At 39.8% G+C, this 15,297-nt stretch overlaps 1 protein-coding gene across 5 annotated transcripts in view; it reads left to right on the forward strand.

Moving 5' to 3' along the window:
• MLIP (muscular LMNA interacting protein) overlaps nt 1-15,297 on the forward strand; it is a 104,034-nt gene that overhangs the window by 32,268 nt on the left and 56,469 nt on the right. For all 5 annotated transcript variants that reach the window (XM_005427910.2, XM_005427911.2, XM_031062745.1 and 2 more), the window contains exons 2-3: nt 11,038-11,196; nt 13,160-13,528. In XM_005427910.2, coding sequence (XP_005427967.1) covers nt 11,038-11,196; nt 13,160-13,528 — 528 coding nt within the window. The remainder of the gene's footprint in view (nt 1-11,037; nt 11,197-13,159; nt 13,529-15,297) is intronic.

Below are 15,297 nucleotides of genomic sequence, written 5' to 3' on the forward strand. Positions count from 1 at the left end.
TTATTATGCCAAAGTGGAAAAGTAACAGCTTTTTTTTTTTAAATGAGACGAAGTCAAGTTTGTATATATATATAATGTAAAATTATTTAATAAGTAAAAATGAAGTTATTTAATTGGAACAAGTGTAACTGTTCTTCCCAAGAGATAAAGTCACATGAAAATGACCCTAGCACTGTCAAAGTATTGCAGTATTCTTGATATCTGGGCAAGCTCAAGTTAAATGTTTAAAGACAGCTGCTTTTATATGATTAACACAGAGAAGAAAACAAGATTCTAAGTTTATTATCATGCCCTCCTGTGAATGTGCAGAAGAAGCCAACAGCCATTCAGCTTTACCTTATTGTTTGCTAGTAGCTGAGTGCCAGAATAATTACTCTTTGTAGCCAGCATTCTTCTGGGCCCACACAGACCTACTCAGAAAATAGCTCATTAAAAGGACCTCTGAAAGTCCTTGCTGAGAAGGGGAAAATATGACCTCTTCTTCAGTTTTATCATAGGCATTTTGTTGCTCTTTTTTAATGTTCATTTTTTATTTATCTTCCAACTGTGCTCTACATACTACAGGCAGCAGTCTGCAGAAGGAGGCATCTGAATTATCAACCCTCTGAGTTTTATTAGTAGGGGACAGGTAAGAATGCTTGTAGATGAGCTTGTATTGATTATTCCTTAACTGCCTGGCACAGATGACTGTAAAGGGTGCAGCTTCTGATGGGAAGCCTACTGCTGATAATACAAGATGAAATAATCAATTTCTTAGAGATTAAAATATTAACTGCCTTCCCCTATGTGTGCTTTGTTTAAAAGCTGAAAATGTAGCGTCAGATATTTCCAAAGTGCTCTGTGTATCCCTAATGTGCCATCAAGGAGAACTCTGTTCTCTTCTTCATGGAAGGGAGCTGAGGAATATGGGCTAGCTGGTATTGCAAGACTTTCACTGCTGTCTGCTGAAATGACAGCAGAAAAAAAAATGATGTCAGATTAACTGGAAGCCATCAGTCTGGGCATATATGGAGTAGATGAAGTCTAAGGTTTTAATTTGCCTGTGTTGAAATCTATGACAGCATTGCTTTTCTTTTTTCAAAATACTCTTTTCTGATTGATAAAAAAACTTGCTAAATCCAGAGGCCAGATGGCTTTTTGAATTTTGGAAAACATATTTGAGAGTATGTCACAATAATTTAGTGAGGTAACACCAAAACATGAAAGATGTGCTATTATCTGTCATTGGCATGTGAGTGGCAGCTGTATTGCCTTTTGAAAATTTAACACAACTCTTTATTAATATTCTTTGGGTCCCAGCTCCAAAAATATAGTTCCTCAGTGCCCAGACACAAGCTGTAGCAGTTTGGGAAAGGAGATACCTATTGAAGATGTGATTCTTGTTTTAAAATAATAGTAGTAGCAGAGTCCAAACACAGGAAAGAATCTGGGCTGCCAGAAGCAAATCACATCAGCCTTTAATTTCCTCCTGCCAGATCCACTATTTTTAAATGAATATTTACTTTCCATTTAAATAAAACTTGTCCAAAACATTTTAACATTCAAGATCCCTTACTTTCTACAGTTTTAAAAAATGAAAATATTTTAATAAACTAAACTGAAAAAGCCATCAAAAACTTAAATGTACTTTTAACAAGTTTTGTTTAGCTGAGAACAGACAGCAGTAATAAAAGGGGAATATTAGAGGAAAAGGGAACTTTTAGGAAATCAGAAAATCAAAATAAGGAGACAGTTGTCAGTGGAGACATGCATGTAGTATCTGCAGGTCGTGTATGAGCATATCACTGCCTTTTGGTGTTTGGATGAGAGCAGATGGAGCTGGTTGGAGCAGGAGGTAATGACAGGATCTGTTGGCATGGGAATGGGAACATTAAATCTTACAGAGGTAGCTGCAGTCTCTGAGGGGGGAGTGTTGGAAACTGCCTTCTATTCTCTCCTGGAAAGAATTTTCTTTGCTGAAAGTGCTGGCAGTGAGAATGAATTTGAACCTGAAGCTGTAGTCCTTTGGGTTAGAGGACAATTTTTCTTAGAGTAAATGCTACAATTAACAGGTGACCATGGTACAAAGGGCCATGGTTGTTCATTTCTTCCTGTCAGACTTGGGTGGCTGGGGTGTTCACACTGTGTTGGAGTGTTATTGGAATATTATCCCAATATTACCGGGTGGAACGTGCCTGGGCTCTTCTGGGCCTTGCTGCTTGGCCAGAGGCGGCAGCTGTGGTGTTTCACCCCAGAGACACCTTTGGCTGGCTGTATGTTGCAGCTAGGCACTTAGACAAGTCCAGACAAGCAGGAATTCAGTTATTACCTCTGATGGAGAAGCTTTAGGCGAGGTGAAGATAGATGAAAGGGAGACGGATTCTGCGGAGGGTTTAATCCAGAGTTTTATTCCAGGGTCACAGATCTCTGAATCTTGGTAAAGCTCCACAGAATCCCGACTGCATGGTCTCAGTGTCCTTTTAAGCTCAGGGGGAGGGGCAGGGAGCGATAGGTGTGCCACCAACCAGGTAGGAGGGGGGAAGGCTCAGGGGACAAATGACACTTGGATTGCCCAATTGTCCCCAGGGCTGAGAGGCATCTTTTGAACTTCGCTAATTAGACAATGGCCTTGCCGGCCTACTGAGATTGATGGACAGCACTTAGCAAGGGGGCAAGGGGAGGGGAAGGGAGAAGGTATTGCTACACCTGGGAAAGGACTGGGATAGATAAAACAGGAAATTGCATCACTCTGCAACAGTGTGTTTTGGATAGAGTTATACCTGGGGAAACACAGAGAAAATGCTGTTGTGAAACAAATGATGTTGTGCTTGCCAAAATATTGCTGAAGTGCTCTTGCTGACAGCAGGTTTGCCCCAAAGTACTGAGAGCCCTACATCCAACACGTCCTCATAAGGGTCCGTGAGGGATTTCACACACAGCTGTTAACCTGGAGAAGTTTGAAGTGTAATTCATCTCCTGAAGTGGGGCTGTACCAGTCCTCCTTCAGTTGCATCTAAGCAAACCAGCAAAGCAGTGCTTCAAAACTGAGCAGAAACCTGCACAGGGGGGAAATGCTCAATCTCGTCTGCTGTATCCAAATCAGTACCAAACCTCAAGGGAGGTAAGACCGGATACCTTGTGCAACTCATGAAAGCTAGAGAAGCACATACAGAGATGCAAAAATTTCTAGTTACTCTAATTGGAAAATTAGCAGTCTAATCACAGAGTTATAATGTTATTAATTCCCTTTTCCTTGACAGGAACAAGTTGAAGGAAGCACTTCTCAAAAACAACATTTATATGAGCCCTTTTTCTAGTCAAGATATTGAGAGAATGAGGCTGTTGTTATTAAAGCAGATAACTTTGCACAGGCTGTGTTTGGTTACTGAAGCAGCTTTCTCAAACTCTCATGCACTACCTCATGCCCAGCTGGAGCCACAGCCCTTTGTGCAGAAGTAGAAGGCTTTACTACTGTGCCTTTGGCTTCTTAGAGAGTGAGCTGTATGTGTAATCCGGCAGTCTTTGGGTACAGCAGATACAGGGGAGGATCAACTTTTCATTGCTGATTCCAGTGTGCTGTGGGGGTCTTGGGCTGATGCTTGGTATTCTGAATTTAACATTTATTTTGTATTCAACCTGACCACTAATCCCCTGAGTTTATCCATTTGGGAAAAACTTTTGTGCACTACCTCTCACACTTACCCTCTCTTCAATCTGTTTTCTCTTAGCAGCTCCTCATTGTACTGTTCACCCAAATGCACCCAAACTCTCACGTACATGGGACTTATATTATGGTGTAGTCTAGGCACAGGCATACACTTAAAGTCTGAATGGTCCTATTATTGCAGCTCAATGATCTCACAGTTGAAAGCAACCTAGACAACTTTCTCTTTTCTACCTCTTTTATTTTCTGTGTATCATTATGGAAGCTGCCAGCGTCTCCAGTTGTTTGCAGGAAGGTGGATGATGGTGGTGGTGGGGCTTACCCTGTGCTTTGGGCCCACTTGAAACTACTTTACTGTCTTTGTTAACAGTTTACTTGTTCCTCCTTCATGAGCCAGCACATCCTATATCTAAATATAATGGTGTTTGATATGTTTTATGTATGCCACATACTGATTCTTTGCTTGCTCTGTTATCCTTAATACCAGCACAGAAGGCTACATTCCTGTAGTGAGTAACAGCTTATTATTAATGATTTGTGCTTGTAACCCTAAGGCTCCTTTTCCACACTTGCACTTTCAAGGCTTCTGCTATTATCTTGTCCTTGTACTTTTGGAAGCATCTTTTAAACTCCCTTGTTTTTCTTCAACAGCCTTCAAGCTATGATAGCATGACATGTAGTATTAGCACACATATATCCTTTTTCTGGAGTCACTCTGTAGTTAATCCAGTGTACAAAATTAATGGTGTACTGGTCTGCTAGGAGATTAGCTCAATTGGTTAAAGCATATGCTAAGAATGCCAAGGTTGTGGGTCCAATCCCTGGCCACTCACAACACAAAAAATGAGTTGGACTCATTGATCCTTAGTCATTGTATCAATAAGAGGGTGCAGTTTTCAACACATGCAGGGGTATGTGCAGGCACAGCTGCAGTGCTGGGCACCACCTGCTTCCAAAATGCATTGCTTGCAACAACGTCACTTGTGTGTTCCCAAACTTGCTCTGCAGTGTGTTTTTGGAAGGAGAACAGCAGAATGCTCACCTGCGGTGGCTGCACCACTGGGCTTGGTTCAGGCAGGCAGGACTGGCAGTGCTCAGGGTGTGGTGGCAGAATGTCATGTGAATTGGTGGCACATGAGCCTCAGCTCTGTGAGGAGGGAGCTGCTCTGGCTGAAACCCCTCTGCCCTCAACCACTCGGACATTTTGTGACACCAAAAGGCAAATGGCTGGTGTGGGATACTATAAAATTGAAGTTCCTTGCTAGTATCATCCCACAAGACTGATGTCTCAGCTCTGACAGATGCAAGTAGGGATTTATTTATCCTCCCAGTGCTTGATTTGAAACAGTACCCTCTTATTGATAGGCACAGCTTTTGGGAAAACACAATGAGGGGAATTATGTCAAATAGATTAACGAGAACGTGCTTTAAGGTCGCTGTGAGGGTAACAGCAGCATTTTTAGGGCTCTCTTACAGGACTGAAATTGCCAGAAACTTACAGGAAAAAAGAATAAATTCCAATTTTCAATTTCTCACTGAGTAATCAAGTCGGAATTGTTGAAAAATGGACTGGAAAATGGGACATTTTTTGCCTCTGTGCTATACTAATGTGACTGACCAGTGTGCAGCCTTTTTTGCTGGCCAGAGGTATCATGATGCTGCATAAGCATATATTATATATATATCAGTTTTTAAAAGTATCTGTTAATGTGCTAGTATGAATGCTTTACATATGAAGGTATAAGTCCTATGATCTTGCAAGGACTCCAGTTTCGAGGCAGATATTTTTCTTTACCTGCAGGCACTGGATTTCATCTGAAGTCTCACATTTCCCAGGAAGTCATCTGACAATCACCAATATAAAAATATTTGATAAACAAATCATGTACATGTTAGACAGCACCAGTTTTTTGTTTTGTTTTGCTTTTAAAAAGTTTTCTTTTGCCTTCAAACTTTTTCAGTCTACTTTTGTCAGTCCTTGACTGACTTCTGTGGAAGGCCAGATGGCAAGCCTGGCCACACTAACGCAAAATCAGCAACAAGATTTCAGCTTAATTTCTGCTTGATCCACACAGCAAAATGAACACAGGACCGCCAGAAGGAAGTGGTGATTCGCTGCTGAGGGAGAAGCCAGGAGCAGTCTGTGTGTGGGACAACCTAGCTGTGGTTGTTTACATGGGTGATGGACTAGAGCAGCTTGGGATGTTACAACACAGTGTTTTAACATGGGAGATGTTGCTTCTTAGGAAGTTTCGGAGACTGAAAGCAAATAAACAGTTTAAGGGTGTTAGTGACATAGAAATATAATTCAAAGACCCAGATCATCTTAGGGTCTAATATTTTATGACCATTTAGTCACGCTGCATTTAATTAAGTCAAGTAAGCATAATAGACAAGGTATTTTACTTGTCCTTAGCGAAAGAAGGAAATTAAATGTTATTTTTACTTCCTTTTCATCAAACTTAGCTGCATATGTGTAGAGCAGTATCAAAGAGCAATTACAGTTGTATAAAGTCTGCTGGGCTGAAGAGCTAATTAAAATGATGTTTGAAAAAAAAGCACTTAATCTGGATGAGCTCTTGCATTTTGAATAATAGATTTAGTATTTTTACTATTATTCATTTGCTCTTTCTAGTGCTTTTCACACATCACACATTAATTTTCAAAAGATACTTGTCTGCATTTGAGTGTGTGTTGATGTAATGAAAGAAGCACAAATGATTTGCTGAAGGTGATAAAATGGGCACATCATACAGCTTGGGGAAGCTTCTGGGCCACAGTTATCCTTGGGAACTTTGGCACAAACTTCTTCTTGACTGTAATTTCATTCTGGACTTTTGGAATGGGTTTAGCTTTTTCCTCTGAAGTTTCAGAGAGAAAGTTGGTGTTCAGATGATCATCTGCTGCTGTTTGTAAAAGGTTTTAGAAAAGCCAGAGCTCATTACACAATAAACACCTAATCCATATTAGGTTACTGTGATAGCTATAATGAGTCAGGATATGAAGATAGGCTGAAGATTCTTACGTTTCATTCACTGATAGTTCCATCTGACTAGATTTTTCTCTAGATTTTTCTCTGTCTTGAGGAGGAGGCAATGTCTCTTTGTGGTTTGACTTTAGTCTGAACATAGAAAAGGAGTTTGAGGAGAGATTACAGAACTCAGGCTGTGTTTTTGGATGGCCCCTCTCCCTAGCTGGATGAATGGTGTTAGCTGTGCTCTCTCTAAGTGTCAGAGCTATATTTATCACTCAGGAATTGTGGGCATGTGAATTTGTGCTCTGACCAAAACAGTGCTTCAGTCAACATGTTTCTATTTCATGATGTACACACTTGTTATTTTGCTATTATTTACTCATAATTTCCTTTTCTGTCGTTTAAACAAATAAATATCTTCAGAGGAAGAACTAGATATTTCAAGAATGAGGTTTTCTCAGGGTGTTGTTTTTTTAATAGAATGACTTACATTAACAAATCAGTGGAAGAAGTGGTAACGTGACCCAGCATATTGAATTTCACTTTAGCAATCTGTATTCCAGAAGGAAGTCCTGAGAAGCAATCATTGACAATAGAACCTCTATTTAAATTACAAAATAGGCAGCATGCTGAATGCATATGGAGCATATGAGAGATTAAATAGAAGTGTTCATTTGTGTTCGTAAGGTAACCAAGACAATAAAAATGGGCTCTACAACTAAGGACTACAGAAGCTGCGGTAATGAAAACAATAATTAATATAATTTAAGTTACTATCCCCAGGGCAGCTGTGAATTGATGGTATTAATTATGCAACAAACCTGTTTGTAAATTGATGACATAGGAGCTCATAGAAGTCATCTAGAATAAATTTTTTGTTTTGAAGATTTTTGGCAATATATTATGCAGCTGCCCATAGACACTAATGGATATATATAAAGGTTATTTATATTAAACTCTGTAATTTCTATTCTTCAAAAAACTAGTTAATGTGAAGGCTGCAATTGTAAACAATCAGTTATTTCATGTGCATATGATTGATTATATAATATAAACCAGAATTCCTTAGTTATTGAATTCAATAGATGTCCCATTTGGTATTTTTCTGGCACTGTAACTGTATTGATTCAAGTGAATTCCAGCAGCAGGGAATGTATGATATTGAATTACCTCTGCTGTTACTACTGATTACGAAGGAAAGATGATAAGAAGTTTGATATATTTTTTAATATATATTTGAATTATAAGTTTTTTGCTTATTGTTTACCTCTACATATCAGAGTGGCTATTAACAGATGTAATGAAGTGCTGGTGGTCCAGCCTGTTCATTTCTTTTCAGTTCTTCAAGGTTAGAAACATCAGCCAGAGAGAGAGAGATGGTAAATGAGATGAGTATATTAAAAAGGTATAAAAGTCTTTTTTCTACCTTAAAGAAGGAAGTAGTATTTAACAGTTCCTTCTGCTTCACATTGTTAAATGAAAAATTAAATTTTAAAATGTCAAAGTATTTTTACTTATTAAAAAAAATATAAAATGAAAATAAGCACTTAAAAATAATTTAAAGCCACAAGTATTTCTCTTTTGTTTTCCCTCAGTGGCAATGGTTGTGTTTTCGGGCTAGTCATGTGACATTTGCTTGTCTGGGTTTCTGTGAAGCAGCTTAGATTGCATGACCAGTTTTACCAGCTGGAAGTACCTGTTTCTCAATTGCTGTGAGTGAAACTATGAGTAGCACAGTCCTGTCACTGCTCAGTGCAGTACCTAGCAACTTGAAACTGTCTGAAATGCAGTAATTGTATTTGCTTGTGTATGCTTTCTAAACTTTAAGAAAATAATATACACTAGGGGAATATAAATAATGCCATGATTTAATGGCATCTCCCACCTGAAAAAAAAAATCTTGTTTGTCTATTTTAATGTATTTTCCAATCATAGTTTCAGCTTGCAAGCAATTTTGGTGATTATTTCCACTATGTCTTTAGGCCAAAGATGGTAAGGTTTTCTTTGTGTGTTCTGTAATTTTTCCACCAAAGCAATAAAATGGGAAGTGCAGGGTAAGACACATACAAAATAAGGTGATATCAAGATATCTCCATTACTGTGCAACAGCCTGGAGCCTTTAGTCTAATTTCTTGTTTGTATTTCCTCGTTACAAATATGCGGATAAAATAATGTGAGTTTAGCAATGCTGACACATTATATTGGAATTTGCCATAAATCTGTTTGTGTTTGGGCTTGCTATTTGCACACTTATTCCCTCTATTCCTTTTTCTTTTATAAGGAATATTTTGCCCTCTGACTCAATAATGTCCAGTGATACAGAACAGCTGCTGTCAAGTGTCAAAGCAAGAGCATGACTAAAGGGTGAGGTAGAGGGGGAAAATGTTTTTGAAGACAACCAAGGTAGTCAAAGTCCTCAGCTGCACTTCCTAATTAGAGAGAAGATGAAAGCAAAGCTACAGGTCTTCAGGAAAGCAAAGGTCATCTCTAGCTGATTTTAGTGTAGACCCAGGTAGGGTGTAAGACTGCAGTGAATGGTGTCAGCTATACAGAAATCACTAATGCTGATGTGATGCTCCTGCCTGTGTGCAGGTAATCCTGCCCCTTGAAGGCACCTTGGGCTGGAGGCTGCATCCCTGGCTGTGTCCTGGGGACTGGCAGCTGCTCCCTAGGGAGTGCATCCTTGAGTACTGATGGCACTTGGCTGGCTTTTATCAGGTGCAAGGACTAAGTGTTTATTGTGCTGGCTAATAATATTCAAAAATTGTGTTGGTCTGTTATGAAAAGCAGTGATCAGACTCAAGTACCGTAGCTCCCGAGAGAAGGAAGCTCCTGTTGTTTCTCCTTCACATGAAATAACATCCCGAGCTCCTGGCATGGTGCAGCATTTAGCTGTTATTCTTTCACTGTTGATTCAGGCCATGCATTATTTGTTCCAGTGCTTGGTCACTTGTGTGAAATGGAGGGGGAAATAAAAGTAGGAGAGCACCTTGTACCTGCACACCTGCATGTGTCTGAGAGAGCACAGTTTCAAACTGTAGAGGAAAGAGCAGTTCACTGCATTTCTACATATAACCTGCCTCTGTTTTGCCCAAGCACTCCAGGAGACAGCTGTTAGTAGAGGTAACTAATACTTGCCTAGAGGTTTTTAAAACTAGAAATCTGTGTCCATCATTTTAATGTTCCAGCCACAAGATGATCAAGTAATGTAAACCATAATTCTGCTCTGTTCCATAATTGCTATTTGCTTATGGATGCAAATTACAAAGAAACATAATGAGAGTCATAGCTCTTCAATTTGTTTCACTTTAAACAAGCAAGCAAGCAAGCAAAAAAAAAGGAGCTGAGGCAATAATCATGTTTTCCTGTATGATTCAATACAGTTCAACCCTCTGCATATTAGAGTTCATTGAAAAGACAATTAACAGTCAAAAGATTTACATAAGCTATAACAAAGGATTATCAATGTACTTCATAGTTTTGAATCAGAAAAAAGAATTTTTTACACCAACAAGTAGTGGGAAAGTCAGCATGTCAGGTTCACTGGTTTGGGGTGTGGCTCCCTCTATTTACCTGGTGCATGTGCAGTTCCTCTTCCTGACATTTGGCAAAGCAACTGAGAGCTTTATGATGATGTGGACTTATTTTTTCCCTGGTCCATCTCCTGTGCAGGGGATTCAAGTGATCGGAGAGCACTGTGATAAAATCAAACATTTAGGTGAAATTGCCTTCATTTAGTCTCTCTTGTCTTGGGTGCATTCAGGCCCTATATACACAGTCCTGCTGTGAGGGCAGCAGGGGGAAGGAGAAAAAAGCAGACAGACAAACAACTAGTTGGTGTAGGTGGCTGAGAAGCCCAGAGAAAATTGAGAAGATATTTAAATTGCAATTTATTTCTGATATTTCTCAAAATTAGCTGCATTTGCATTAGAGAATGTGAACATATTTTGCTTTTTTTTCAGAGCAAAAGTTTTTCCAATTTGGTTTTTTTTAAGCAAATACTCTAGGGGCTGTAATTTGCCCAGATACACTGGTATAATTGAATTTTTGTTCTACTAAAGTGGAGTTAATCAAAGATAAAAACACCCTTGAAATGGATTAAATATGGTTTCCTGATTTTGTTATGGAAAATTGAAAGAATAGCAAGCTATCAAACAAAAGTTCTCCTGTCTGCTGCACCATGCCACTAGAATATAGAGAATGTTGATGAGTGTAACCAAGGCAGTGTTTTGTCTGTCAAATAAGGCTTTAATACACAATTAGCCAGTTAAAAACCCCCACCAAAACAATGACAGGTAGAGTTAAAAACAGACATGTAAGTTATATAGATTCATTATTTCATGTTATTCATATTATCTCAACTCTGCTAAAAATTGTCTTTATTTGGATAAAGAAGTTGAATTAATTTTGTGTTTTGTAGGTCTCTTCTCAAGAATCTGGGACCAAACCATTGACCTTCACATTCGTACCATCCATTGGACAGCTTCCAACTCATTTTGAGGTTGTGGATATCTCTAAGTTCCTTGTGACAATTCCAGAGGAACCAAAGGATCTGAGCAACCAAAAATTTGTAAATAAGGTAGGTTTTTGTTTGCTTTACTTTTCCCACTTCTTCAAAAGATAAAGAAAATTTTATTCTGAGCATTGCTGAAGTGAAGCCCTTTCCCTTGAATGGTTTCTTGGCTTGTGCTTGGTTTAATTACCAAGATGTGGAATCATTGTGCAAGAGAAGGCGAGTGTCTGCTCAATAGCTTGCTTTGCCTTTGCCAGACTTTATACTGGAAGGAAACCCTTGATCATCTCAATTCTGTGCTCTGTCAGTCATGCAATGGCAGAGGGGGATGGGGGGATTCCTTCTTGATCTTCATGACAGCAAGGGTGGTGTGCAAGGAGTGTTATCACATGGAAATGGACCAGGAGTTGTTCACTGGATCCTGGTTTCAGCAAATGCCAGTGCTGTGGCTTGCAGAAAGGTGCCAATACCTTTCATAGCTGCATAGTAATGCATCAAAGTGGAAGCGAACTTTTGATTTTTGAAAACTTGTCTCTGTGATTTCCTGCAAGAGTGAAGCCAGCAGCACAGCATTCCTGGCTCTCCTTCCTTCAGTCAACCTTTTATTTATTCCTTTCCGGCCTCACAACACTTAATGTGTTATTTTATTCCATGCTGCTTGGAAGGCCACCACAATCCTTAGGTTAATGTTAGTGCTTATGGCAATTCTGCTGCTGTGGGGCTGCACTTATGGGTGCTTTTCCATGTAATAAACTTTTCAGAGGAGTTCACAGCCCTCTGACCTGAACATATTCCAGCATTTCAGTGACCTATCTGTCAAAAAAGGGGTTAGGTCTGGGCAAAAGGTGGATATATTTGAAGAGACATTCACTGGAATATTATCCTCAGGTGGTTTAACTAATTGGTTATATTTACAGCTACTCAGTATTGGTTTTGTTATAAGTAATGCCCAGGGTAAAGCAGAATCAGGTCTTCCTGAGTTTCTCTTCCCCATGTGTTTCTCTGTAGACAGAGGAACCCTTTCTGGCAGTTGATGCAGTAGTGAGGCCTTCATAGCACCAATTAGTCCCTCTTCTAAAATGCCTAGAACCTGAACAATGTTTTGACAACCAACATCAAATAATCAAAATAACACTGTCAAACTCATAGTGGTACTATCCCCCTTTGCGGTCCAATATTTATTCTAAGAACTGAACTGCAGGACTCACGGAGCTGCCAGTGAAGTGGAAATTTGTAATTACTGTGTTCCTCAAGCAGCATTCAAATATGAGCCCCATCTGGAGGCTTCCTCTTGCAGTACACAATATGTCTATTCATTTACCTGATTCCTCCTCTGACAGAAACATGATTTACAATAGCAGTTTCAATACTGACTGCTTTAATGATATGTGTGTCATGTGTGTAGTCTGCACTATTCCTGCTTTCATCTGAAGCACGCTTGAGAGGTGACATACTGGATGTGGAAATTGCAGCAAATACGAGGAACAATTGTGGTCTGTGCTGCGAAGCTTGAACATACAGCAAAGCTCTCTGACCTCTGAGTCTGTTTGCTCTCTTCGAAGAATGCCTTGTCTTAAGGGCCTTTGTTTCTTCATTAATATGTATAGGTTTTGTCCCAGATTTGTCTGTCAGGCTCCTCTGAGGAGCATTGTCTGCTCTGTGGGTGCTGTGGTCGGGGTGCCTTCCCACCGTGTCTGGTGTAGCGCGGTGTGACAGCTCACTCGGCTTGGCTGCACCCTCCTTCCCAGCCCCTGTGCCAGCCCTGTCTGGGGCCATCGCTGTCTCAGAGCCCCCTGTTGCTCTGTGAGCTGCTGGGAAGGCAGCCCCCACAGCACTGGCTGGGGCCTGGAAGCTGGGAGTCCCCAGGGAAGTGGCTTCTGCTGTGCACTCATGCCTAAATTCTTCATTTGCCTACTGCACTTTTGGTAGTGCAGAGACAGCCACTACCTAAAGCCAAAATTGCTTCACATTTTGGGGAACACAAATAAAATGCAGTTAATTGGGATCTTTTTCCTTGTGTCTTTTGCAGTCTGACACAGTCTCTGATGAGCTGGTCTTAAAGAGTGGGGCCAAACAAGGCTGTGTGTCCGCTGTGTGTGCAGGCAGCGCCCGAACGGCTTTCCCGTCCCTGGGGTGTCATTCAAGCAGAGGAGAAATGCAGGAGAATGACCTTTTTAAGGCTGAGTTTATCCTGATTACGGACTCCGGCGATGAAGATGAAGTAGCTGCTGCCTCAAGCAACATTCATCAGCCTTCCAATGGTTACAGTCCCATCAGTGCTCAGCTGCTGACCACATCCCACGTTTCCCCTGGCACCGAGGCAGGGAAACCTCCCGGCGATGGGCACCTTCCAGGTGTTGCACTTTCCCACAATACTACTGATCCACAAAAACATCAGGTAATGAGATCTTTAGAGATAACCTTTGCTTTCTAAACCTTTCAGGATATGGAGCCAGTTTGTGCAGCAGCTGGGTGAATTTGTTCTTTAATTAACATTTTCATTGGCCATTTTGGTAATGTTTGAACCTTAAGGAGGTGGCCCATCCCTTTTGACTTGCTGCCTCTCCAGCCTCCCCATATGATTCTGGTGTGTGTGTGGAGCAGATGAGGCAGATTTATTCTTTCCTTTAAGAGCAGCTCATCATGACAGCAAGTTAATCAGGAGATGTTAGATTCCTAGCTAGTCTAAATTGGGTAAGGTCATTGAAATCAATGGAGCCTCGAGATCTTTTGAATTATTAGCATCAGACTTCCCAGACCTAGATTCTTTTTTCTCCTCAGCACCTCTTGCAGTCCTTTGTGCAAGAGAAAGAAGCTGTAAAAATCCTAATATTCTGATTGTTGGTTGGTACACCTGACTTTGCACAGGTGTAAAGAACTAATGAAGATGAAATTTCTATTTTATGTGGATCTTTATAGGTGCATTTATCGACTTACTAAATTTTCAATTCTCCCTGGGGCATTTCCAAAAAAGAGTCTTTGAAACGTTTCATTTACAAAATGCATCAATCCAAAATACTGCATGAAAAGTTAATGTTTTCCCTTTTGGGAAGAACACTGATATATATTGAAGGGTGTATGTGCAGTGGAAAATTCCACCTTTAGCAAAATAGCAATGTCTGTGTCACATGAAATAAATTCAGGCATTTCCTTTGACCTTGACTGGGTTACCATCACTTGAAAATGCAATTCTTCATTGATGATTTAAAAACAAATGTTAAGCTGGCTACTTTGTTTCTGAAAATGATTTCCAGATTTCCTATCTTGTGTTGAAATACTTTTGCCACTCAATTTTTCATAAAAATTCAGAGTCAATTTATGATAGAAGACATTGTGGATAAGAACTCCACTCTGGTTTGGGATTCACAGCATATGAAATGTTTATTTCTTCTGAGAAACTCCCAGTAAAGTCAGTGAGATTTTTCCATGAGGAAGGTTAAAGTCATAGGTAAGCATACATAGAGGAAGCAGCTTGTAACAGAATGCTAAAGTAAATTCGTATTTCCTCAGAACAAGTAATGTTTGGGCTTACTTGGGTATTTTTTAAAAAAGCCTTTACAGAAATTGGGTAAATTTTAGAATACTATACAGAAGAGTTCCTATGTTGGATCTTTCTTAAGCTTCTGGTGACTTGAGAAGTAAAGAGAGGTTTAGCTGGTGAGGTTTAGCTGGAGAAGATAAAGATTGCACAGAACAAGAAATTAAGTCCAACTTTGCTAACTGTCCACCTGAACAGGAAGAGAGGCAGTATGTAATATGGTAATTGCATATCTTGTCATTATTCTTTAGTCACAAATTTTCAAGACTGTACTTCCTCAGTCTTCATTATCTCAGTATCTTTAGCCATCTCTATGGCTTAATAAAAAAGATGTTTTTACTAAGCTGCCTTTCACTGTTATTCTGGTTCTAAGATGTTTCCTTAGGCATCACTCTTTCTGACTCGTTATCTAATGAAGGATCATCAGTTCTGAAATGAGTGAAAAACTACAAAAAGATTAAAGATATGCATTGTTTATCTGTTGGTACATTTCCTTTTTGCAAAGGACTCCATATATGGGCTACCTTTTCAGTTCTTGGATTATAAGGGCAGTATCATGTCCTTCTTAAGAGTTATTGCATGTAACATTACGTTTACTTAAAAACATAATTAGACAATGAGTTTCCTGT

Source organism: Geospiza fortis, unplaced genomic scaffold, assembly GCF_000277835.1.
Source record: "Geospiza fortis unplaced genomic scaffold, GeoFor_1.0 scaffold603, whole genome shotgun sequence".
Classification (NCBI taxonomy): domain Eukaryota; kingdom Metazoa; phylum Chordata; class Aves; order Passeriformes; family Thraupidae; genus Geospiza; species Geospiza fortis.